The sequence below is a fragment of the Dendrobates tinctorius genome, unplaced genomic scaffold, assembly GCF_039654945.1.
Source record: "Dendrobates tinctorius isolate UK_male_01 unplaced genomic scaffold, ASM3965494v1 ptg000039l, whole genome shotgun sequence".
Classification (NCBI taxonomy): domain Eukaryota; kingdom Metazoa; phylum Chordata; class Amphibia; order Anura; family Dendrobatidae; genus Dendrobates; species Dendrobates tinctorius.
Window position 1 is genome coordinate 40,672,141 of NW_027361707.1, and position 27,551 is coordinate 40,699,691.

The window sequence follows — 27,551 nt, forward strand, 5'->3', positions numbered from 1 at the left end:
TCCTCCATGCAGAATAGGGGGGCCCCCACACATAGTCCTCCATGCAGAATAGGGGGCCCCCACACATAGTCCTCCATGCAGAATAGGGGGGCCCCCACACATAGTCCTCCATGCAGAATAAGGGCCCCCCCACACATAGTCCTCCATGCAGAATAAGGGCCCCCCACACATAGTCCTCCATGCAGAATAAGGGCCCCCCCACACATAGTCCTCCATGCAGAATAAGGGGCCCCCACACATAGTCCTCCATGCAGAATAAGGGGCCCCCACACATAGTCCTCCATGCAGAATAGGGGGCCCCCACACATAGTCCTCCATGCAGAATAAGGGCCCCCCACACATAGTCCTCCATGCAGAATAAGGGCCCCCCACACATAGTCCTCCATGCAGAATAGGGGGCCCCCACACATAGTCCTCCATGCAGAATAGGGGGGCCCCCACACATAGTCCTCCATGCAGAATAAGGGCCCCCCCACACATAGTCCTCCATGCAGAATAAGGGCCCCCCACACATAGTCCTCCATGCAGAATAAGGGCCCCCCCACACATAGTCCTCCATGCAGAATAAGGGGCCCCCACACATAGTCCTCCATGCAGAATAAGGGGCCCCCACACATAGTCCTCCATGCAGAATAGGGGGCCCCCACACATAGTCCTCCATGCAGAATAAGGGCCCCCCACACATAGTCCTCCATGCAGAATAAGGGCCCCCCACACATTGTCCTCCATGCAGAATAAGGGGCCCCCACACATAGTCCTCCATGCAGAATAAGGGGCCCCCACACATAGTCCTCCATGCAGAATAAGAGGCCCCCACACAGTCCTCCATGCAGAATAGGGGGCCCCCACACATAGTCCTCCATGCAGAATAAGGGGCCCCCACACATAGTCCTCCATGCAGAATAAGGGCCCCCCCACACATAGTCCTCCATGCAGAATAAGGGCCCCCCCACACATAGTCCTCCATGCAGAATAGGGGGCCCCCACACATAGGCCTCCATGCAGAATAATGTTCCTCGGCGTTGCAGGCCAAATATAATCATCCTGAGGGCCAGGAACCGTTATTCTGCATGGAGGACTATATAATATATTAGTTTGAGGGCCAGATTTGGCTGAGCCCTTAGTGAAAGGTCTTCACTCCCGACGTCCTGCATTTCATCAGAAGAATCACATATTCAATTTGCACTGTAAACCATAAGTATTTAGCTTCTCCTGTATCTCCCGCACTAAGTATTAGGTTAAATCTTTTCTCATGTCCATCTATGAAGTGTTTGCTGCCTGATTCATATTTGGTGGGGTGTATTTACTGTGTGTATGATGTGCAGAGCTGTGTAATCTTCCTTCACCTTTTTCTCCTTTGACTCTATAGTAACAAACACAGAATCAGTTATTCTGTAAATACTATAATGTGGCCTGTGTGGCTTTTTTTTTTTTTTTTTTTTTTAGGCCTGTTTCACACATCCGTTTTTCAGATCAGTTGTAATCCACAAAAATGGCGGATAACGGATCCGTCGGCGGATTGACAGCAATGTGTGGCACCGGACCGTTGAATTTTAAAGGTACCCGTGCTCGGGAAAAAAGGAGAGAGATTCTCATCAGTCAAAATCCGCCACTAATGCAGATCAGTGGGGGGAAAAAAAACGGTTCCACCCCTTTTTTGGCAGATCCCTTTTTTTTTTTTTTATAAAATTGGCGGATTTTGACTGATGACCAAAAACGGATGTGTGGAACAGGCCTTACCTGTAGGCGTTATAGGGTGTTAATGTGGGGATCTTGATTAATTTATGGGGGGTTGTTGTTTGTTCACTACAAAACCTTGTTTGCTAGGTGGCAGAAATAATTTCTGAGCTGCGAGAGCCAATTGTCAGCATGGATAACCCACCGGATGTCACAGAATCAAGAAAACTGCAAGTACAGGTAAGTTGGGCAAGTAAGATATGAGGTTAATAGTTTGCTGCGTAAAGGGGTACCCCAAATGGGGGCGGGAACCCTGGTTTGATGGGGGGGCTTGTTGGGGTCTTGCCTTCCAGAGCCCCAACTATTAACACTTATGACATTTTGCTATTGTATTTCTGAACTCTTAATTCTTAATACTAGCATGCCTCCAATGAGCCACGCTGAGGCACAAAAGTCCAAAATAATGTCAGTCTACCACTTCCTCTTGTAGGATGACAAATTGGCTTGTGGCAGAATTATGACTTCAGAAAAATATGGTCAGGCTCGGATGGTTTATGGGATGCAAGATAAGTGTATTCTTAGGTCAGGCCATCAGTGTGTGATCATTGGAGGTCCGATACCTCCTGAATCCTAAGCACACTCCTTTTTCTGGTCTCTGAGACTATTCCTTTGTACCGGCACGGATTCATACACACGGACGTCACCCTATGGGAGCAGCCCTCACAACCTGCAGATCATGGGTGTTGGAGAACAGACCTCACATATAGAAATCAGTCATATGTATTATGGTAGATCCCCTTTACAATATAGTTGTTGGATTAATGCTGGGGATTACTCTTCACACATATGTTCCATAATGCAGATCGCGACAGTGAAACTGCAGCTCAACGAAGCCAAGCAAGCGCTAGACGATGCCATAAATTCACAAGACTTCACACAGGCCTCCGAACTAAAGGAGAAAGTGTTTGAGCTAGAAAAATTAAAGGCCCAGCTGATTAAAGAGGCCGAGGAGCCAGAACTTAAAGAAGTCCGAGTGGAAAAGGTTTTAGTTTCTTTTTGTTGTGCATTTCTTTCTTTTCTTGCTTCCTAGCTGTAAAAGCAGTAATTTCTCCTACAGAATGACCCTGAAACGCTTCTGAAGTGCCTGATCATGTGCAATGAACTGCTAAAACAGATCTCCCTTTCTAAAGGACTCGGAGGAACATTGAACGAGATGATTCAGTCACTGGTAAGTGTGCGCTGGCGGGGTCATTGTCTTGGATTAAATTTGTTTCCATTGGTAATAGAGAGTGATGCATGATTGACAGCAGGATGAAGAATAGCTTAATTACTAATCATGGCTTTTATAATGTAAAAGTGTGTTTTATTTGTTTTTCTTCAGCAATTAAAAACTTAAAGGGGGTTAACTTGTTTCATTGGGACATCCTCTGTCCATTGAATAGGTGACAACTTACTGATTAGTGGGTGTCCACTGCTGTGATTAGCGTTGAACGGCAATTTGGGAAATTCTTCATCCCAGCAAGGAACTTTTTCACTCCATTCATTCTTTATCGGGTTGCAATAAAAAGCTGAGCGAATCGCTCAGCAGCCCCATTATGAGTAGATGGAGCGGCAACTGGGCATGTGAATAAAAGTGCCCTGTCTGCCCAGCGGTCTGTTCCCCACCCATCATTGGAAAGGTAATAACTGTATAAGAAAAGGTTTTGCAGTTTTCTGTAACAAAATATATTGCAAAATGATCTTGTCTCCTGATACAGTGAAGAGCCTCTATATGCTAACATCACAACATCCCTTTAGTTTTACTTAGAGAAGCACTCCCATGAAAACTTTTATAGGCTAAACGTAGGGAGGTTGCAAAAATTTACTCCAGCGCGCCTCTAGTCCTCTGCTGGCTCATGTGACTGCAATTCTGGATTGCCAGCTCACTTGCACGTCTATGGAGCGTCAGAGCAAGACTCCATAGACGTGCAGTGTAAAGCGATGTCCAGCTCTCACACATGGCTCACTGTAAGCCGGCAAGTCAGAATAGCAGTCACATGACCCAGAAGATGATCAAAGCGGCGCTGGAAACCCGTGAAGATGGTGAGTGTATTAATGCACCTACCCTACAGCTACACAGGTTTAACCAATACAGCTTTTCATGATATTGTGTCTTTGCATACTTCATTTTATATGCATTTGTATAAAGAAAATAAAATGGTTGTAATTAAAAATGCTTCTTAGTTTTGATCCAACAGTTCTGAAGCCATTTTTACACATTTAATGTTTTTGCGGTCAGAGTGCGTGCCACAATTTGCAGACTGGCTGTGGTTTTCCTGACCCGAGCTCACTAGCGTGCATGAAGCTGTCTATCTTCAGGTCAGGAGACCTTTGTACTCCTAGAATAATACGACATACCTAGGACCAAGACAAAAGCTGATTGGACATGTCCCAGAGTTTTGTAAAGAAAAATATGCTTCCATTATCAAACTTTGTTGTCCCTCTTATATCTTGTCTGATTTTAATTGACTTTTTCCTGCTTTGTCACAGATCCTACCAGGCATAACCAATGTTCAGCCCTCTGTGAGAAACATGGCCGTCTTATGCATTGGATGTTGTGCGTTACAAAGCAAAGATTTTGCACAGCGGCACCTGCCTCTGCTGTTACAGGTGAGACTCCTATGAAGTGCTGTGGTGTACAGTACATGTTGTGACAGGCTTTGTAGGTTCTCTGGAACCCAGATCTGTATTAATATTCTAAAGGGTGTCTATTAAAGGAATTTTCCACCTCTAGACAACCCCTTATGAATGGCTCGTCTGTGCAGCCGGTAAGCAGCTGCTGATTTGGCTGCAACAGTCATGTGACATAATAATGTCATCTGACTATTGGAGCAGCAGCAGCGGTGCAGTAGGCAGGTGTGAAGCTATTTAATTTAAGGCTGCACACTCGAGCCATTTATAAGGGGAGGCCCAGTGTTGAACAACCCAGCGTTTATTTTCAAAACGGACCTTGTAGTAATTACTAAGCTGAGATGTTTTTCAGTAGCAGACAGCTCAGTGATGTGAAACTGTAAATGCTAGTCTTTTTGATGAATATGACCTAAGATAATCCAAGTGGCGCAATGTGACATCATCACACAAGTGTTGCTTAATAACATCACACAAGTGACGCATAGTGACATCATCACACAAGTGCCAAACAGTGACATGATCACACAAGTGCCGCATAGTGACATCATCACAAAAGTGTTGCATAGTGACATCACACAAGTGCCACACAGTGACATCATCACACAAGTGTCTCATAGTGACATCATCACATAAGTGACGCAAAGTGACATCACATAACTGCTACATCATGACGTCATTACAGTTCCCTTAGAAGTCAGACTGACCAGTGAGAAGCGATTATCTGATATTGGTGGTGCATTTTTAGTGGTTACACCCATCCAGGACTTTGTCGCTCCCATGATCATACTTGTCAGCTTCTGGTACAGTGACATAAGTTGCAGCTCACAATGCAAGCTCTGTACCAGGCCGCAGCTGTCATGTGTTGTGTATAATACTAGGCAAAAAGGACTTTGCAGTGATAGGGAGAGAGTTAAATTAACCCTTCACGGTTGAGCCAGTGATGTCCAAATTATTCCACAGTGTTGCTAGCAACTCAAATGACCAAACGGAGACGTGTCTCTGTATGGGACGATCCAAAGAGATCGGTAACCCGTTTATTGTAGTCACTTCTTTTATAATATTTTGCTTAATTATGCAAAGTTCTCAACTACCAATAAAATCATTTCACTTTATAAGCCAGTAATATTGCAAGGAAACCGGAACTGCATATATGACCGTACCTAGATAGCGTAGAAAGTAGTATAATGGCATATTCAGAGCAATATGCCCCCCCGAGCCCCTTTATCTTTGCACCTGATGAGAACAGTCTGGTTTCATGACAGCCCATGCCAATTACAAAAATTTATCTTACAGCAGCAAAAATGAAGAAATGAAACCTTCAGAAAAATGGAGAAGTGAAACTTCAGCTCTGATTTTAGTCTTAACCCTTCACAATCCCCCCTAGATAAATTTTTCAACACATATGCAGCATCAGAGGTGCTATCCCAAGCTGTGGGGTACTGGTCTTCACATGACTGATGCCGTGTTACTAGTCATGGCTGTCGCGGCGCACCCGTCCCCCCTGTATACTGCAGTTCACGAATAACAATTTTTGATGACGGTGGTGGGGATCTTTTGTAGGTAGGCATGTGCTTGGCTTCAACATCTTCATCAAGTAGCCTTTTGAGAGAAGAGCAGGGGCAACGACACCTTTGGTATCATCATTAGCTGTCTTAGTGCAGACTTTCCTAATACATACAGAAATACACCAAAGAACAAGTTTTAGTATCACATATACAACAAGGATACAGGCAGCAATGTGTAACAAGCTCTGTAAGATCCCAGCTTCCAGCCCCCAATTCCCTTAAACCAATTGGCTGGATTGAGAAAGGAGAAGGCGTCTGACCACCAACTGTCCTTATTACGATCATTGTCTTTATTGTATTGATCTGAGTCTTCGAATATCTTCTAACTTTAACTTCATAGTATTGTTAGGATCTATATAATGACAACAAGCGGGTCCAATGACCTGACACATACCACCTTGTGCTGCTGTTAAGTAGTCCAGCACTATAGTATGTTGATTAGTGACTATAATAAGTTGATTTTGGACAGCAACAGTAGTGTTAAGTATATCCAATATATAATCTGTGGCCCTAACCAATTTATCCCACATTTGTGTAATCATAGGGTAAATGAAAATAGAACTGACAATTTTATTGGCCACACTCATCTGCACTATATGTGGTCTCCCTGAAGGGCGGGGTGAATTGTCCTTAGCTCTTTTGTATAATGTATGTTTGGGTATAGCCTGTGTATCCAACTGTTTATTTGGAATAACAAAGGTGGCCGGGGTCAAGCGACCCAGAGTACAAGTACCTCTTACCCCTACTGGCAACCATTTATAAGCATTGTCTCCACATAACCAGAACATATCATCAGGTAAATCCCATAGGGTTGAATGTTGCAGTACCAATCTATGAACTAAGTCTATGAATGCAGATGCATTCTGAAGCATACACCAAGCTGGAGATTGTCCTAAAGGACTACAATAACCTACATCGGGATTTCCACAAGTGGGGGGTCCTGGCACATATTCAGAGGACTCATTACAAGATATATTGCCAGGAATACTGGCACAGGTTTCATTAGAACCCTGGGGAAACAAATTAGAATATTCCCATGACACATGCAACCTTCTTTCTAGCAACATTGGTTTGAAAGCGTCAGAGTGTGAAGTTACATTGAAACTGACTTGTAGACCATACGTTGGAGCTTGCCCTAGATTGGTTAGACTAGTCTTATTCTTAGGGACCCAAGCCCCTCCTTTGTAGGCCAAATATTTGAGTTGTGTACTGCTTCCTGAATGGTTACCTTGCCACCAGGGGTATCCTACCCATCTCACAATAGGTATACCAACTGTTAAATTCCATAATTTAGCATTATCTATGGTGTGTGTCAGAACAGTTAGTCCAAGCAAATAACTCCTCAGGTGGAACAGGGATAGCCAAAAAGGGGATGCTTGTGGCTGACACTGGTGAATACGTGCAGATCCAACAGTCTGCCAGAGATTGGGAATTGCCCAACAAATCTCTCAGTAATTTTTTATGATGTTGTATAAACTTATTCAAGGACGTTGGGGAATTTAGGCTGTCCCATGCAGTTACCAATAATAATATGGAAAATGCGAAAGACCAAAACATTATGCCCCCTTATTTGCTATTGGCTTGTTTGACCAGCTTGCAGTGCGATGCGTGGATCCAAGTCGGTCTTCCTTCTAGTTTCACTGATGTAGGGGTGATGAGGAGGACTTGATAGGGACCGGACCGTCATACAAGAGTTCTAGTCCGGGCTTCCTGACATGCCTTTTCAAGACTACCAAATCACCAGGCTTCAGGATATGACAGGTGTCGGTTTCTGCTGAATCTGGAAAAGAAGAAACTAGAGCATGGGTGTTAGCAAGATTTTTACTAAGCTGAATAACATATTGAACAGCACGGTCAGTTTCTTCTGATAACTGCTGGGGCTAGAAATTTGCAACTGGGGGCCTAGCACCAAACAATATCTCATATGGGAACAGGCCATGTTTTGCAATAGGGGTAGTACGAATGTGGTATAGTACAATGGGTAGGAGCTCTGGCCATGGAGCCGTAGTCTCCTGCATCATTTTGGTCAATTGACCCTTCAGTGTGCCATTCAACCTCTCAACTTTCCCACTGGATTGTGGGTGGTACGGAGTATGTAGGGTTACAGTGGATCCAAGCATTGTCAGAACTTCTTGGTACACATGAGAAGAAAAGGCCGGGCCTTGGTCACTTTCCACAACTTCTGGAACCCCATATCTGCATATGACTTCCATCACCAGTTTCTTCGCTGTAGTTTTTGCAGTCATGTTGGTAACGGGGAATGCTTCCGGCCAAATGGAGAACATGTCAACAACAACCAAACAGTATTCATACCTTCCAGACTTAGGCAACGTGATATGGTCCACCTGGAGCCTTTGGAAAGGATAGTCGGGCTTAGCAAGATGCTTCGGGGGCACACGTTGAAGTTGACTGAGATTACAAGTCTGACAGATATTACAGGCACGGTTGAGCGCTGACAAAACTGTGGAAATTCCCGGGGCCCAGTAGAATTTTTGCACCAGTGCGAGGGCCTGATTCTTTCCTCGATGTGTAGGTCCATGTGCCCATGTAGCAATATCAGGGTACATCCGCTTAGGGAGACACACAAGTTGGTCCTTTTTCCAGAGACCATTATCCATTCGTGCCCCATCAGTCTTCCATTGCTTCACCTCTTCCTTTGGAGACATTCTCTGCATCGTCATTAAGCGGTCTCGCGGGGTCCGACAGAAAACTTCAGTCTGTTGTAGATCATCAGGTTCTTGTAGGGTCAATGCTTCTTGTAACTGTTTACGCTGAGAGCGTGTGGTCACCATAGCTAGTATGGTTGGTTCAATGGGTTAAAGAGCGGCGGCTTTTGCTTGCATATCCGCAAATGCATTGCCAAGTCTGTGGACTGTTCCTAGGACCGTGCGCTTTAACTTTGATAATAGCCACCTGAGTAGGTAATTTGATCGAGTCCATGAGGGTTTTAACAGCTTCAGCATTTTTCACTGGGGTTCCGGCAGTAGTAATAAACCCTCGATTGGCCCATAGAGCCCCAAAATCGTTAGCAATACCAAATGCATACCGTGAGTCCGTGTATATATTAGCCCGTCTGTTCTTGGCCAAAGTACATGCAGTAGAAGGAGCCTGGAGTTCTGCTTCTTGTGCTGACTGTGAAGGTGGGAGTGCAGCTGCGTGCACTACAGTGTCCTCTGTGGTAACAGCGTATCCCGTGTGGAATCTACCAAACTCGTCAGCATATCTTGAACCATCCGTGTATAACACCAGATCAGGATTTGGGAGTGGATTCTCACTGACATTTGGCGGAGTAGCTGTTTCTTCAGTCAAAAGTTGGGAACAATCATGTTGGAGAAAATCCTCATCACTGCCATCTTTCTTGGGGACCGGCAGTAAAGTAGCGGGGTTGATTGTAGTACAGCGATGCAACTTGACATAATCAGGCAAAAGGAGTGAACACTGTAGCCGCAAGTGTCGTTGCACAGTCAAATGTCTTGGTTGCTGAAGGCTCAGTATTGCTGCAATATCATGCGGGGCAAAAATGTGTGTATTATGTCTGCAGTCTTGTCAAGCAACGAGTGAGTGGCGTGAACTGCCCTCATGCAACTTGGTGATGCTCGGACCACTGGGTCGAGGCGGGCCGAGTAATAGCCCACTGGTCGTTGCCTGTTGCCATGTGACTGTGTAAGTACCCCTGCTGCGTGTCCTTCATTCTCAGACACATACAAATGGAACGGTCGAGTATAGTCCGGGATGCCCAAGGCAGGGGCGGAAGCAAAAGTCGCTTCAACTCAGAGAAGGCATGATGTAGGCTTTCCATGCAAACCGGTGATCTTTCCTTGTAGCTCATTATGCCGTCTTTCAAGGCGTTGTAAAGGGGTTGCATTATGCGGGATGCATCCGGTATCCACTGACGACAATAAGTGCACAGTCCAAGAAAACGCTGGAGTTCAGTTTCATCTTTTGGGAAAGGAAGGGAGCTGACAGCTATTTTTCTTTCTTCTGTGAGGTGTCTGACACCCTGAAGGAGACAGTGACCCAAGAATATCACTTGACCAAGGCAGAACTGAAGTTTCGAGGCCGAAACCCGACAGTTCACTGCTGCCAGATGCTTGAGGAGGCTGACAGTGGCAACAATGGCTTCCAGCTCCGTTCGTGCACACAAGATATCCACATACTGAAGCAGCGTGACCTGGGGGTGATCTAACTGCCAGGGCAAGAGACACTCGCTCATGTTTTTTGCAAACTGGTTGGGACTGTTTTGGGCCCCTTGTGGCATAACTGTCCATGTTAACTGTCGTCCCTGAAAAGTGAATGCAAACAAACTGGCAATCTGGGTGTAACGGAATGCTAGAGAAGGCATTGGTAAGATCGATGACTGTAAGCCCAGCAGCATCCTGGGGTATTTGGGACAAAAGAATATGTGGATTAGGTACCACTGGAGTTTCCAGAATAGTAGCTGTATTAACTGCCCGTAGATCTTGTACCAGCCGGTACACAGGGGGCTGGCCAGGTGGGGTCTTTTTCTTAACGGGAAACAAGGGCGTATTACATGGAGAAACACAGGGTACCAGAGCACCGTTATCAAGTAACGTTTGTATTTGTTCCTGAAGGCCCCGATCCTGATCAGGTTTCAAAGGATATTGATGGACTTTGGGAAAAGGGGCACCAGGTTTGAGAAACACTTTTACTGGTTCTACAGGCATTTTCCCTATATCATTTGGCCCTTTTGACCAAAGTTTAGATGGTATGGGGTGAGTCGTTGATCCTCAGGCAATATTGGTTGATCTGGGCCTATCAGGGCCATCATAACTGTGGGAAGGGCATGCAAAATACAAATTTCCTCACTGTCTTCATCTGCATAGGGGTTATGTAACGTAAGAACCATCCGACCATCATCTTGGAATTGTATTCTGGAGCTGAACTGTGATAATAAATCTACCCCCAGTAAATTTACTGGACATGTGGGAGAGATTACGAATTGAGCAGTAACCTCGGGGAAGGGTTCCACAGGGATGGGTTTTGTAAGAGTATGTTTATTGGGTCTGCCATCTACTCCAATTAAAACAAGCTCTTGATCTGAGAATTGAATTGGTATATCCGTAGGTACATCTGATGATTTGATTATAGAATTGGCCGCCCCAGTGTCTACCATGAACTTAACAAGGGTGTCCCCTACAGGGAGCGTGACGGATGAGCATGCCCCAGGTTTGGTGGAGGACATTGTGATGGCAGACCCTGGTTGGCCACCCCTTCAGTATGGACAATTATCAGGATTTTGGGGCTGTCCGTAACCGGGGTATCCTCTGGGGTTCCCAGTATTTAGATTACGATTAGATGCTACCCTCAAGTTCCCTCTTCTTTCAGCGGGAGTGTGACAGTCTCTCTGAAAGTGACCAAGTCGCCCGCAGCGCCAGCATTGCAAACGAGAATTGGCACGGCGGAGCTGGAGAGGAAGGCTCCTATTCATAGGATTAGGAGAGATACTGGAGTAAGGAGCTGAAGTCTGAGGGGGGGGCCAGAGTTTGCTGTGTGCTCCAGTGATAAGGAACCAGCTGCGTACTCGCAGTCGCGCTGGGCGCAATGGTGGGGGCTGCTGCTGTTAGAGCAGGGGCTGTCACAGCTTCCGCTGTTGATTTATTTTTCTGTTTCCCCGCTGCTGCAAAGCTGGTTAAATTCTTCTGAAAACTTTTTATTACTTTCAATGCATCATCCGGGGTAGAATTCTCAACATCAGGTCTAACGGAGATTATCGCCTCTTGCAATTCGGGATTAAGGCCGGACATCAAAGCTGCCACAAAAAGATGTGTATGGGCTTTATTATACAGTGAGAATCCCAGATCTCTAAATACTACCATAAGACGCCCATAGAACTTCTCGGCAGTCTCCCCCTTGTCCTGTGTGACATCTTTGATAGAGGTAGCTTGGTCCGCCAATCTATCTTGTGCCCATACCTTTAAAGGATTGCAGAAATCAACACCACTCTCATAGGTTCCCCCATCCAGATTCACATTATACATTATGCCACCCTCCATAATTGGAAAATACCCCTCCCCAGCTTTACTCGAAGTATGTGTAATAGATCTCTTCGGGGAGTGGAATAAATGTCTCGATTTGATGCCATTTGCCTGTAGAAAGCCATGGGGGAAGTCTCTGGATCGGGTAATTGATTGCAAACAGTGTCTATTTGTGATGGGGTGAAGGGAGTCTACTTTGGCCTGTCAGGAGTGCTTTCCACGTTATCTTCAAATTCGGATATTACTGACAACTCGGGGGGGAAGAGGTGGCGGTAGTACGGGCACAAGAGGCATCTGCTGTGGGAGCGAGGCAGGAGGCTCTGTTACAGTTAGAGATTGTATTGCCTGATGGGCCGTTAGGCAGCTGTCGAGGACAAATCGGACCTCTAACAATTTTATGGGGTTTTCCTGTATACACCGCTCTATTGCTGATACTATGACCATGGCAGCATCCTTCCTGGGATATTGAAAAATACCGGCAGAGATTAATGGTATAACCACTGTATGTTGAGGCATCGTACTGGGGGGGGGACAGAGGAGGCATACAGGATTGCGTTCTGGACAGCCTCCGTAAGCAATTGTTGGGACCTAGGAATATTGATAGGGTCATATCGTGGTCCCACTGCATGTATTACATATTGACACGGCAGCTGTCCTGCTCTGGTTGCTGCAACCTGTCCTGTTTCTACCTGGCCATACATTTGTATATTTGAATCAGATTCTTCCTGTATCATGGGTCCGCCTTTCTGTGAAATTTTTGCGGCCAGTCCTCCAGCATGGTGGAGTTGATTGTTTGCGGCATTTACTATGGCCCCAACATGCTGCTTCGTGAGATCCCCTGTCCCTATCCTAAAGAGCACATCGTGACGGTGGGGTTCAGGAATAATATTGGAATACATTTCCTGGAAATCTTCTATCTCCTCTGAGCATCCTGTCTCTGACCTGGTAACTAAAGTAGGAGGGGTGTATATTCATAACCACTAGCAATATTAGGCATAACGGGGACTGGGGCTGGCTGCGGATGATAAGTACCGTCAGCATTCAACAGAGGAAAGGTGGGGGCTGCTACTCCCGGTCTCCTCGTACCACAATTGTAACAGACCTCTCTCCACTGAGGATTAGTAACTCCGCGTACAGCACAGATCCACCCGACAGGATCATAGGGTGGGGGCATACTGAGTCTTGGTAGTCCAGGATACATCGTTACCTTGGGGTTAAGGGGCACAGAGCTTACAGCCGGGAGGAGAGGCTTGATTTCCTGGGGAGGGACCTTATCTAGCAGGGAAACTTCTTGTTTCAAATCATTCTTAACTATTTTCCTGCCCGACACATTAGCCTCGATCTCAGTGTCTTCTTTAATCACATTCTCAATTCTTTCCTGTACCACAACACTTTCAGTCTTTTTCACAGTTAGACAATTTTCCTTTTTTCCACATAGCAATAAAAATCAGAATTCACATGCTGTTCAATTTCCACATAACCTTCATTATACAATTCATGTGCCAAGCCACAGAATTCCTCAGCGCCTCTAAGTAATCCATCATCAGTCAACCTCCCTTTATTTTTTTATTTTTTCAACTCCATCGTCCCATAGCGTAGGCTGTAGCCTCCCGCCCTTAGGAAATCCCAAAATCGAAAATATTTTTCCTGCATTCCTGACAGATTTCTTTCCTCGTCTTTGAATCATAAGACTAATAGTATCTGATCCTTCACACAATTCAAAACTTTTCTTTTTCTTCCACAGAAACATAATTCTCTCCTTTAGAGCTAAATACCCTTCAATTGTGCACAATACTGGAGCGGCCGTACAGTTTGTTCCACAGGGTCAATAATCCCCCTCTGGGATTGCTCAAAATTCGCAGTACTCAGTGAAAGGAGGAGGGCGTCTCAGACTATCCCTCCGGACACCTCTGGTTATATATATCTATATATATCGGAGTTACGTATCCTACCCAGTCTTCGATCACTCACCACGCCTGACTCTAACAGTGGATTCAGGATTTCATGATATTTTGACTATAAAGAGAGTCACAATCACTGGTCAATCCGGGGTGTCCGTCCCTTATGAGGTACGGTTCGAGCACTGGGCCCCCAACGGGACTACACCTCTATATGATTCCACCCATGAATCACCCCACCACGGGGACAAACCTCAGATCCTCTTTGCAGCAACAAGCACAGGAAAACCACACCAACGGTCAGTCTGAACAGTATAACTGCCAACTTACCGTGGTTGTCGTGGGGGATGATCAGTCCCAATTTTCCAGCACCTGTGTCCGCTCCGAGGGTCCTTTGTCTTGTTGTCCTCCGGGGGCAGAGGCGTCCCTTTTCGGGGGCCCCACGTTGGGCGGCAGCTGATAGGGAGAGAGTTAACCACCTGATTCGGAAGGCCCGGCCAGACTAACTATTCAACCTATTGACTTTCCTAGACTACCAATATTCTTACACTCACCCCTTCACTGCTAAAGACAATTATAGGCACTGAAATTAAAACACCACGACCTTCCTAGACTACTATGTATACAGACATTAAAATATATTTACATCAACAGTCTCAAAAACTATTAATACAAGGCTCATATCCACATTTTCTCCTACGCCTCATTGGGGGACACACAGTGGGTGTTATGCTGCTGGCCACTAGGAGGACACTAAGTAAACACAGAAAAAAGTTAGCTCCTCCCCTGCAGTATACACCCTCTCGCTGGCTGGGAATTCCCCAGTTCTTGCTTAGTATCTGTAGGAGGCACTTAGGTCTGGTTTCAGACGCCACCGTTTTTATTTTATTTTTGAATTTTCTGTAAATTTTTATTTTTTTTAATGGAGTAATGGGGGCGACGGTTCCTTTCTACGGCCCTCTCTCCCCCGAACCATCAACTTGCAAGCACACGGAGTATACCTCCCCGTACACTTTACTGCAACGACTGGGGCTGATTCCTCTGGCGATGGATCCTTTACGGTCCCGGTAACCCACAGAGATACGAGGGCGAGCGCACAGAACACACAGAGAAGATTTGACCAGCGCTTTCGGATGCCCTGAATCAGCCCCATAGCTCTCCGTCCCCCTGCCCATAGGGTGGACCGATTGAGCAATACCCCTGTAATAACCTCTCCGGCTCTGCTACATCGCCCGGGAGCTTTTTTTTTACCTCAGAATCTGAGATGGGATGAAACACACTGCAGGCTCCTGGACAGCGCAGACGGCGTGAGCACTGGATTGGAGGTATGGGGTCGGGTCCTGGTCCCTGGGAGAAGCGCTGACAGAGTCTCAGCGGCTGCATCCCGGCGCGGCCCCTCCCCCCATCACCCGGCGCTCGCCGCGGGCAGGCCCAAAAATTTAGTCCCTGGCTTTTCGGCCTCCTAGGCTGCAATTTACATAGTGCCACCCACTGTTAGCGTTGCCGCCCATGTCTTTGGCGCCTCTCCCTCTGTAGGAGACGCGCCCTGCTAGTCTCGGGAGCCATAACCTTAACCTCTTCTCTGCCCCTCGGGCTCTGGGACGGCTGGGGGTGCGCATATGGATGACAACACCTGGTGACGCTACAGGGCCACCGATATTCCTCCCAGGGACATAGCATCAGGACCGCGGTAAGCTGCATCTGCCTCAGAGCAAAGCTTAACCCTTCGCTGCACATTCTCTGCAGCTGCATCCCAGGCTCTGCTTGTAACCCTTTCACGGGCACTATGTCTCAGTCTAAGGAAGCAAAAAGGGGGCTAATGAGAAGCGCACTGCTTTTTTTGCCCCTGGTACCTCTTGCAGGACTGCCTTGCCTAGTACCCAAACTATGCACGGATTGCGAACCGGCTTGTGCTAAAACGCCATCTGCCGCCGCTGCAAGCTGCTCCCTGCGTTTAGTCCCTCTGTGTGGGCCGCGTCCTTGTCACGTCTGTGGAGTCACTGGCCAAGGCTATAGACTCCTCTGGGAATTCTCTTTAACCCCTTCACTACCAAGGGTGGTTTGCACGTTAACTCCCTGGCCAATTTTTACAGTTCTGACCACTGTCCCTTTATGAGGTAATAACTCTGAAATGCTTCCATGGATCCCGGTGATTCTGACAAAGTTTTCTCGTGACATATTGTACATCATGGTAGTGGTAAAATTTCATTCAAATAACTTGAGTTTATTTGTGAAAATAACAGAAATTTTGCGAAAATTTGGAAAATTTTGCAATTTTCCAACTTTGAATTTTTATGCTTTTATCACAGAGATACGGCACACAAAAAACTTAATAAATAACATTTCCCACATGTTTACTTTACATCAGCACAATTTTGGAACCAAATTTTTTTTTTTTTTTTTTTCTCATTTTTGCAACATCATTTTATTTTTACGGACCACATCACATTTAAAGCCACTTTGAGGGGTCTATATGATAGAAAATACCCAAAAGTGACACCATTCTAAAAACTGCACCCCTTAAGGTGCTCAAAACCACATTCAAGAAGTTTATTAACCCTTTAGGTGCGTCACAGGAATTTTTTTGAATATTTAAAAAAAATGAACATCTAACTTTTTTCACAAAGTACTTCAGGTTCAATTTTTTTTTATTTTACCAAGGGTAACAGGAGAAATTGGGCTGCAAAAGTTATTGTGCAATTTGTCCTGAGTACGCTGATACCTGATATGTGGGTGGGAACCACTGTTTCGTTGCATGGCAGAGCTCAGAAGGGAAGGAGCACCGTTTGACTTTTTCAATGCAAAATTGGCTGGAATTCAGATCGGACGCCATGTCACTTTTGGAGAGCCCCTGATGTACCTAAACAGTGGAAACCCCACACAAGTGACCCCATTTTGGAAACTAGACCCCCCCCCCAAGGAACTTATCTAGATATGTGGTAAGAACTTTGAACCCCCAAGGGCTTCACAGAAGTTTATAACGTACAGCCGTACAATTAAAAAATCATATTTTTTCCACAAAAACGATCTTTTCACCCTCAATTCTTATTTTTCCAAGGGTAACAGGACCCTAAAAGTTATTGTGCAATTTGTCCTGAGTACGCTGATACCCCATATGTAGGTGTACACGACTATTTGGGCGCATGGCAGAGCTTGGAAGGGAAGCAGCGCCATTTGACGTTTTTGGCTGGAATTGAGATCGGACACCATGTCGCGTTTGGAAAGCCCCTGATGTACCAAAACAGTGGAAACCCCCCACAAATGACACCATTTTGGAAACTAGACCCCCCCCCCCCAAAGGAACTTATCTAGATGTGTGGTGAGAACTTTGAACCCCCAAGGGCTTCACAGAAGTTTATAATGCCCGGGTGTGAAAATAAAAAAAATCATATTTTTTCCACAAGAATGATCATTTAGTCCCCAATTTTTTTTATTTTCCCAAGGGTACCAGGAGAAATTGGACCCCAAAAGTTGTTGTCCAATTTGTCCTGAGTACGCTGATACCTCATATGTGGGAGAAAACTACTGTATTGGCACACGTCGGGGCTCGGAAGGGAAGTAGTGACGTTTTAGAATGCAGACTTTGATGGAATGGTCTGCGGGTGTCATGTTGCCTTTGGAGAGCCCCTGATGTACCTAAACAGTGGAAACCCCCCACAAATGACACCATTTTGGAAACTAGACCCCCTAAGGAACTTATCTAGATGTGTGGTGAGCACTTTGAACCCCCAAGGGCTTCACAGAAGTTTATAATGCCCGGGCGTGAAAATAAATAAAATCATATTTTTTTCCACAAAAATGATATTTTTGCCCCCAATTTTTTATTTTCCTAAGGGCAACAGGAGAAATTGGACCCCAAAAGTTGTTTTGCAATTTGTCCTGAGTAGGCTGATACCCCATATGTGGGGGTAAAACACTGGGCGCATGGCAGAGCTTGGAAGGGAAGGAGCACCATTTGACTTATTCAACGTAGAATTGGCTGGAAATGAGATCAGACGCCATGTTGCGCTTGGAGAGCACCTCCTGATGTGCCCAAACAGTGGAAACCCCCCAATTCTAACTCCAACCCTAACCCCAACACACCCCTAATCTACGCCCTAACCCTAATGGGAAAATGGAAATAAATACATTTTCTTTTAATTTTTTAATTTTATTATTTTTCCCTAACTAAGGGGGTGATAACGGGGGGGGGGGGGGTTTGATTTACTATTTATAGCGGGTTTTTATGTTTGGCAGCTGTCGCACGCTAAAAACAGGATTTTTTGGGTTGCTTACCGTAAAATCTGTTTCTCGGAGCCGTTTCTCGGACACAGAGATCATGGGTGTATGCTGCTGCCACTAGGAGGCTGACACTATGCACAAAAAAGGTTAGCTCCTCCTCCGCAGTGTACACCCCACCGACCGGCAGGAAGTTCCTCAGTTAGTGAGAAAGCAGTAGGAGAAGTAACAGAATAGATTGAAAGCAGAACAAACAACTCAACTGTAACAAACCGACAAACATAAGAACAGGAGTTGTAGAACATGGGAGGGTGCTGTGTCCCCCAATGAAGGCTCCGAGAAACAGATTTTACGGTAAGCAACCCAAAAAATCCTGTTTTCTCGTTCGCCTTATTGGGGGACACAGAGACCATGGGACGTCCCAAAGCAGTCCCTGGGGTGGGAAACAAACTTCCATCAGGCCAGAGGACTCGCCACCGCAGCCTGCAGAATCCTTCTACCTAGGCTGGCGTCCGCCGAAGCGTAGGTGTGGACCCTGTAGAATTTCACAAAGGTGTGAACCGATGACCACATTGCAGCATTGCAAAGCTGCAGCGCGGAAGCTCTGTGGCGCACCGCCCAGGAGGCACCCATCACCCGGGTAGAGTGCGCTCTGATCCCTGGAGGGGCCACTCGATGCTTGACCCGGTATGCCTCCAAAATTGCCGATCTGATCCAGCGCGCAATAGTGGCCTTTGAGGCTGGGTGATGAACAGAGAGTCTGACTTCCGCAAGGAAGTCGTCCGTGCTAGGAAGACTCTCAATGCCCTGACTAGGTCCAGCTTGTCCAAAGACTGCTCCCGAGGGTGAGCTGGGCTCGGGCAGAAGGATGGCAGAACAATGTCCTCATTGAGGTGAAACGAAGATACCACCTTCGGAAGAAAAGAGGGCGGAGGCCGCAGAACTACCTTGTCCTGATGAAGGACCAAAAAAGGAGAGCGGCAAGAAAGTACCGCTAATTCCGACACGCGCCGGATGGAGGGTAATGGCCACCAGAAAGGCCACTTTCCAAGAAAGGAGGGAAAGGGAAACGTCCCTGAGAGGTTCAAAAGGAGGACCCTGCAGAACCTGAAGAACCAAATTAAGATCCCAAGGATCCACGGGAGCTCGGTACGGAGGAACCGTGTGAGCCACACCCTGGAGGAAGGTTTTGACCTGGGGCCGGGAGGCCAGCGTTTTCTGAAATAAAATGGACAGTGCCGAAACTTGACCCTTCAAGGAACTGAGAGCAAGCCCCGCATCCAGCCCTGCCTGAAGAAACGCCAGAATAGAAGGGGAACAAAGGTCTCTGCCCATTGAAGAATTCTGGACACTTCCGCCAGGGCTGAGACACTCCGTGTCCCCCCTTGGCGGTTGATATACGCCACCGCTGTGGCATTGTCTGTCTGAATCCTGACAGGCAGGCCCTTGAGGCGCCTTTCCCAGTGGACGAGAGCTAGATGGATCGCCCGTATCTCTAGGACATTGATCTGCAGAGATGATTCCTGAGTCGACCATAGACCCTGAACAGTGTGATTGCGGAACACTGCACCCCAGCCGATGAGGCTGGCGTCCGTAGTGACAATCTGCCAGTGAATGGGAAAAGACCGCCCCAAGAGAATGAGGGGAGACGTCAACCACCAGTTGAGAGACCGCCTGATCCGGCAGGAAAGGCGAACCGGACGATCCAGAGACAGAGCCGACTTGTTCCACCTGGACAAAATGGCCTGCTGGAGTGGCCTGGCGTGAAATTGGGCAAAGGGAACTGCCTCTATCGCCGCCACCATCTTCCCCAGGACCCTCATGGCTGACCTGAGGGATGGAAATCGTGTGATCTGTAATGATCGCACGCCCTGCTGCAGGGAAAGAATCTTGTCTTGTGGGAGAAATACCCTTGACCGACGAGTGTCGAACAGAAGGCCCAGAAACACAAGGCGTTGAGTAGGGACCAGACAGGACTTTTCCTGGTTGACGATCCACCCAAAACTGGACAGGGTGTCTAGAACGATCACCACACTTAGGCGGGCCTGTTGAAAGGAGGGGGCCTTGATCAGGATATCGTCGAGGTACGGAAAAAGAACGAGACCTCTGATCCTCAAGGCCATCAACGCCGCCATAATTTTCGTGAAGACTCTGGGAGCGGTGGCGAGCCCGAAAGGAAGCGCGACGAACTGGTAATGTTCGTGAAGAATCGCAAACCGCAGGAACTTCTGATGTCCGGGAAATATGGGCACATGTAGATAGGCATCTTGGATGTCTATGGAACCCATGAATTCCTGCTCCTCCATGGAAGCAATTACCGAGCGAACTGACTCCATCCGGAGTGGCGAAGGCGAACTCTCTTGTTGAGTAACTTGAGATCCAAGATGGGTCGAACTGTCCCGTCCTTCTTCGGCACCACAAACAGGTTTGAATAAAACCCTGTGAAGCGTTCCGATTCGGGAACGGGCACAATCACCCCGGAACTGAGAAGAGAGGCGATGGCCGAACCGAACCCCGGGACCAAGGCCGGATCCCTCGGCGGACGGGATTGTAAGAAACGATCCCGTGGAAGAGAAATGAACTCTATTTTGTATCCTGTTGATACAACCTCTCTGACCCAAGCGTCCTCTACTGAGGCGAGCCAGACGTCGCTGAAGAAGAGAAGTCGACCTCCCAATTGGAAGGGACCCACGGGAGACCGATGGTAGTCATGCGGACGTAGACCGTCCAGATCTAGATCTGGACGGTCTTCCCTGGGAAGAGTGGGACCGCCAGGACGGAGTGGGCCTGAAGGAAACCTTCTTTCTTTCCTGACGTGCCTGTGGCCTTTGCTGGTTGGAAGGGTTTTCCGCCGTATTGAAACGGCGGAAAGTCCGACAGGGACGAAACTGACGCCTTGGAGGAGGTCTGCGAGGCTTGGAGGGGAGAAGAGAACTCGTACCTCCGGTAGCGTCCTTAATAATCTGATCCAATTGTGATCCGAAGAGACGCACTCCCTGAAAAGGCAGATTGGTCAGAGACTTTTTAGAGGACAAGTCCGCCTGCCAGGCCTTGAGCCAAATTGTACGTCGGATTGCCACGATGTTACTTGACGCCTGAACAGCGCAAGATGCGGCATCCAAGGAGGCAGAAAGCAGATAATCCCCCGCATGGGAAATCTGATTGGCGAGATCGGCCAAATGCTCTGGTCGTGCCTTATCCAGAATGCCCTGCCGAAGGTCATCTGCCCAAGTGGATATGGCCTTTGCTGCCCAAGAAGAAACAAAGACTGGACATACCACTGCTGATGCCGCTTCGAAGGCAGATTTTGCTAGAGATTCTATGATCCTATCATTAGAATCTTTTAGCGACGCCACACCTGACAGCGGAAGGACCGTATTAGAAAGTCTGGACACGGGAGGGTCCACCGAGGGAGAAGCGGCCCAGTTGTCCATGAGCTCTTTAGCAAACGGGTACAGCACGCCGAGACGCTTTCCTCTTTGAAAGCGTCTGGTCGGATCTTCTCTCTCCTTTGTAAAAATCTTTCCAAACTCAGAATGGAAGGGAAACACCCTGGATGGTGTTTCCGCCCGTCTGGACGAAACCTCCTGATCTGAGGATTTCGCAGGGGCGTCAGCGATGTCAAAGGTATGGTGAATCGCGGCAATGAGGTTTTGCACCGTAACCTTCATGTTCGCATCCTGGTCCGAATCCAGCTCTAAGACCCCTTCCGATTCCGAAAGCGCTTCGCCTGACTCAGGGGAGGAGGCCCGAGAGGGAGACTGCTGGGGACTATGGGGTGAGGTAGGACGAGGGGAGGACTCCGCCTGGAGGTCCTGCCTGGGCCTCTTGCGACTGCCGCAGGCTGGCTCAGATGGGACGTCCTGAGACGTGCTGGGTCCCGCCGAAGCTCCCAAGGGCAACTTGTCCAGAACGGCTACTAGGGACTGAGACACCTTGATGAGGTCTGCCACTGACTGTGATTGAGAGGAGGCCCAACCCGGCATGGGGGGCTCACTCGCCCCTGTGGCTATGGATGGCTCCTGAGCGGCGTCGGGCTGGACGCAGAGCGGGTACGATCAGACTTAGCGTTGGACATAGTGAAAAGAGAGGCAGTGCCGGACGGTTGGGGGACAGAAGGCAGAGAAGGGTGTCAGTCTGCAGGTGCAGAGCTACTCACGGTCCGGTGTCCCCAAGGGCGACGCGCTCTGATCTGGCTGCAGGATGAGGCCAGGCCAATCCGGCTGGAAAAAAAAAAAAAAAAGGCCCAGCGACCGAAATCCGGCAGGGAATGAGGTCCGGCTGGCAGGCTGAGAAGATGGCGACCACCAGGGAAAGGGCGCGCTGCCAGAGGGAGAAGAAGGGCGGAGCTCGCCGCAGAGATCCCCTTAGCACCGCCCGCTGTCCAATAGCAGGCTGGTGTGAGGCAAGGGGGCTGGGAAGGCCTAGGACGGGCGGGAGAGAAGCCCGCTTAGAAGAAAGGGGCAGGGGGCGTGGCCGCGACGCAGCGGTAGGCCCGAGATGAAGCCGGGGCCTAAATTAATAGCGCCGGCCGCCTGTCAGCAGGGGGTCGGCGCGGAAGACGCGCCGCAACACCGGGCCATGTCCCTGCTTCCCACAGCCCGACCCCTGTATACCCCTGCCGGGATGAAGAAGAAACGGTGGGGGGGCGCAGAACAAGGCCCGAAAGAAAAGGGGCCTTCATGGATGCGGCGACCGTGGGGAGAAGCGGGCGCGCAGGCCCTACCGTGGTCCCCTGGCGACCGCCTTAGGATGAAAACGCCGGGGGACCGCTAGACCGCATACTCACCCAGGCCGGGGGCCACAATAAAGGTACCTGAGAATCCCACGCTGTCTGTCGTCTTTATGGAATCCACGCCTCGTCCAACCGTCAGGCTCTGGTAGGCGAGATGGTGGGAGGCGGGGGGCAAGGACCGTCCGTATAGCTGGCACGCACCTGTGCGAGGCTCCTGGTCCTGCCGCGGAGACCTATGAGGATACGGGGTGGCAGTACACGCCGTACTCATAGTCTCTTTGTGGGAGTACGGATGTTACTGTTCACTCCGTATCCCTCCGAAACCTGTAAAGGAACGACGCACGACGAGGTAGATAGGGGTCTAATAAAAGACCCGTGTCCACCTCCTACTTGACACTAAGCTAAACTGAGGAACTTCCTGCCGGTCGGTGGGGTGTACACTGCGGAGGAGGAGCTAACCTTTTTTTGTGCATAGTGTCAGCCTCCTAGTGGCAGCAGCATACACCCATGGTCTCTGTGTCCCCCAATAAGGCGAACGAGAAAGACGCTTTTTATTGTAAAAATAGTTTTTGCATCACCACATATTGAGAGCTATAATTTTTCCATATTTTGACCCACCGAGTCATGTGGGGTCTTATTTTTTGCGGGACTAGTTGACGTTTTTATTGGTATCATTTTCGGGCACGTGACATCTTTTGATCGCTTTTTATTCTGATTTTTGGGGCGCAGAATGAACAAATAGTGTTTCATGAATTTCTTTTGGGGGGGGTGCGTTTACACCGTTCTGTGTGCGGTAAAATTGATAAATGTGTTTTATTCTTCAGGTCAGTACGGTTACAGCGATACCTCATTTATGTTTTTTTTTATGTTTTAGCGCTTTTATGCAATGAAAACAATTTTATATAAAAAATAATTATTTTTGCATCGCTTTATTCTGCGAGCTACAACTTTTTTATTTTTTCTCTGATGCTGTATGGCGGCTCGTTTTTTGCGGGACAAGATGTTTTCAACGGTACCATGGATATTTATATGCGTCTTTTTGATCGTGCGTTGTTGCACTTTTTGTTCGGCAGTATGATGACAAATCATTATTTTTTGTCGTTTTTTATTTTTTTAGGGGTTTGCTAAAGGAGTTAACTAATGGGACCGTTTTATAGGGCGGGTCGTTACGGATGCGGCGATACCAAATATGTGCACTTTTATTGTTTTTTGTTTTTTTATTTCCAAAAAATGAGTTTATTAGGGAATACTAATATTTTATTAGGTTGTCCCAGGGGGGACATCACTGTCCTGTGACAGATCGCTGATCTGTCTCATCACAGATCACTGTGACAGATCAGCGATCTGTCACAGGCATAGACGCAGACTTCCTCATGCCAGCGCTTTGCAGGCACTGAGGAAGTCCGCTCCCTGCAGGCCCCCAAAGGTCCCCGTCGCCATCTTGGATTCGGGGACCTGCAGGGATGGAGCCCCCCCCCCCGCAGCAGCGCTGCACATTGTGCTGCTGTGGGGGGGCTCAGGGAAGCACGGAGGGAGCCCCCTCCCTGCCTATGCTTCCCTTTAACCCCCGGTACACCGTGATCGTGTTTGATCGCGGTGTGCAAGGGGTTAACGTGTCTGGGGCGGTCCGTGACCTCCCCTGACACATGATAATCAGCTGACACCCGGCCGCGATCAGCGGCGCTCACCACGTGAGCGCCGCTGATCGCACTAGACCTACTATTCCGTCCTTGGGACTTGGGTCCTAGGTCACATGGACGAAATAGTATGTCCATTGTAGGAAAGGGGTTAAGTCAGAACGCGTTTTTACCGCCCGAGGAGGGCTTTGGCAACAGCAGCTAACTGTCTGCCTGCAGGGACCGTGCTCGTTCAAGGGATCCTCAGGTCTCTAGAAAGCGGACCAATGATGTGTCCCCTAGTCAGGCTCGCGATTCAGCATCTGCGAGTTCTGTCTCTCGCTCTCCTCCTAATGTTCGCAGAGAACATGTCTCTGAATTTGAGTCTGACACGTCAGTCCCTCAGAATTCCCCAAATGTCCATGAATCGCTTGATTCTCTGACAGTCAGTCAATCAAGTTTCTGACGTTGGACAAGGAGAATATTCCCGCTCCGGAACACGTTATCTCCTTTAAGAGGACTAAACGTGAACGCACTGTATTTGCCAGCCATCCGGAGTTGATGGACATTGTCTAGAAACGTAGGAACTAACCACATAAGCGGTTCACAGGGCACAAGACTATTGAGGGTGAATACCTCCCTTACTCCATATCTGCTGAAGAATTGGTTACAGTCCCCCTTGGTGGATTCTCCTGTATTGAGCCTTGCTCCTAAAACGCTTCGATCCGTTTCTGAGGGCTCTTCAGTCAGAAATGCCTCCGATTGTCAAATTGGCTACCTCGCCAGTTCAGTTTTTTGGAGCTTCAGGAGCGGCTTTTTTTCCCATCTTTCGTGGTGACTTGAGTGGCTTAAGGCATGGCCACTTGGGCAGAAGTCTTAATTACTGCCTTCCAAGCAGATAATTCACGCAGGGGATTTTGCAGTAGACTCCTCTTTAGATGCCGTTAACTGCGCTGCTAAGGCAACCGCTAATGCAGTCTTCATCAGAGAGCCCTATGGCTATGGGACTTGCTGGCAGATTACACCTCCAAGAGATTAAAGACTTCTCTGCCATATTAAACTGGTCGCCTTTTTGGTCAAGAAACTTGACCAGCTCATTTCTTACACTTCCGGGAGGTAAGAGTAGGTTTCTTCCCCAACAAGGGGCTGCCCGGCGGTTTTCGAAATCAACAGCCAAATAATTTTTCGACCTTTTTTCGCAACAGCTCCAGCTGGTCCTCCACAACCTTATCTTCCGGATCAGTCCCTGCTTGGAGACAGAGGTTCCCAGGTCTCTGACAAACCTAACCACTCTTGGAAACCCAGGCCGACAGCATGTGGCTCTAAGGAAGCAGATCTCATAGATTCTCTACTCAATGACTTGTTGTGTTATCTGGCTGACACCGACAAAGTTGGTGGCTGTCTGCTGTCTTTCAGAATGGTGCAGCGGTTTTTATTCAAACCTTTCTTTGTGGTTCCAAAGAAAGAAGGAACGATGCAGTCCATACTGGACCTCAGGCTGTTAAATCAGTTTTTCAAAGTACGGCGATTCCGAATGGAATTCCTCCGGTCGGTGTCGCTTCCATGCAAAAGGGGAGAGCCCCTATCATCCAGAAGTTTCTGCGTTTTACTATTTGAGAAGAAATTTCTAGTTCGTTGCCTTGCCCTCCTGTCTCGCCACCGCCCCCAGGGCCTATACCAAGGACATGGCGGATATCATGGCCATTCTCAACGCACGGGGAGTGGTGGTACTGCCGTATCTGGACGACCTGTTGAATCAAGTGTCCATCCCTTCCAGCCTGCGAGAAATCCGTGGATATCACAGTTAATACACTTTCTCACCTGGGTCTGAAGATAAACTTCGAAAAGTCTTCCCCATCACCGGTCCAGCAGATTTCCCTTTTGGGAATGGTCTTGGACACTTCCTACGGGTTGGTCATTCTCCCTCCAGAGAAGACCCCAGCTTTGCAACAGGCAGCACGGACTCTTTCCCGTCCGGTCTCTCATTCTATTCGTTTCAGCATGAGAGATCTCGGAAAGGTGGTGGCAGCAATGGAAGTGGTGCCATTTCCATCTCCGCCTTTATGCAACAAGCCTTGCTGTTGACTTGGGACAAGAACCCGTCTTCCCTTGACCGTCGGTGCCTCCTGTCCCTGCAGATCAGACAAGCCCTCAAGTGGTGGACATTAAAATCCTCCCTGAGTCAAGGGAGGTCTTTTCTCCAAGTACGATGGTTGGTGGTGACCATCGACGCAAGTCTTCTGGGGTGCGGTGTTTTGTCACCACATGGCACAGGGACGTTGGTCAATTCGGGAGTCACGTCTCCCCATCGACGTCCTGGAGATACGAGCGATCAAATTAGCCCTATTGAGTTTACACTTTCTCCTCGCAGGTCTCCCCATCAGGATCCAATCAGACAGTGCCACAGCTGTAGCGTATATGCAGGATAGCCATGCACGAAGTGAGTGTCATCCTCCATTGGGCCTAGACCAACCGTTCGCCCATCTCAGCGATCCTCAACCCGGACATAGAGAATTGGGCGACAGACTTTCTCAGTTGCCAAGCCCTTGCCTCGGGAGAGTGGTCTCTTCATCCGGAAGGTTTTCAGCAGATTTGCCGTTGTTGGGGCACTCCGGATGTGGATCTCATGGCTTCAAGCCTAAACAACAAGATTCCTCGATTCGTTGCCCGATCGTCATCGGAGCGGACGCCCTAGTTCTGCTGTGGCACCAGTTCCGGCTCCCGTACATCTTTCCCCCGCTCCCCTTGCTCCCGAGGGTCATCAAGAAGATCAGAGCAGAGGATGTGTCGGTGATCCTTGTCGTGCCAGATTGACCGGGCATGGTACGCAGAACTAGTACAACTAGTCGCCGACGTCCCTTGGCGACTTCCAGATCGTATGGATCTACTTTCTCAGGTTCTGATTTATCACCGGAACTCCGGGTCCTGTCTTTGACGGCCACGCGGCGTGGCCGTTGAATGCTGGTTTTTAGCACAGGCTGGATTTTCTCACAACGTGCTTTCCGCCATGATTAGTGCTAGGAAGTTAGAGTCCATGCGCATTTATCACCACACCTGGAAAACCTTCTTTTCGTGGTGCAAGAATCATGGTCGATCCCCTCTAGTGTTTTCCATTCCTGCCATATTGGAATTCCTTCAGTCAGGATTAAGGTCAGTCCTCGCGCTTGGCTCACTCA

At 48.2% G+C, this 27,551-nt stretch overlaps 1 protein-coding gene across 1 annotated transcript in view; it reads left to right on the top strand.

Moving 5' to 3' along the window:
- The window catches only part of NCAPG (non-SMC condensin I complex subunit G), a 91,986-nt gene that overhangs the window by 33,465 nt on the left and 30,970 nt on the right, over positions 1-27,551 (top strand). The window contains exons 10-13 of the mRNA XM_073574655.1: positions 1,828-1,917; positions 2,540-2,719; positions 2,795-2,905; positions 4,207-4,326. Of these exons, the coding sequence (XP_073430756.1) occupies positions 1,828-1,917; positions 2,540-2,719; positions 2,795-2,905; positions 4,207-4,326 (501 nt within the window). The remainder of the gene's footprint in view (positions 1-1,827; positions 1,918-2,539; positions 2,720-2,794; positions 2,906-4,206; positions 4,327-27,551) is intronic.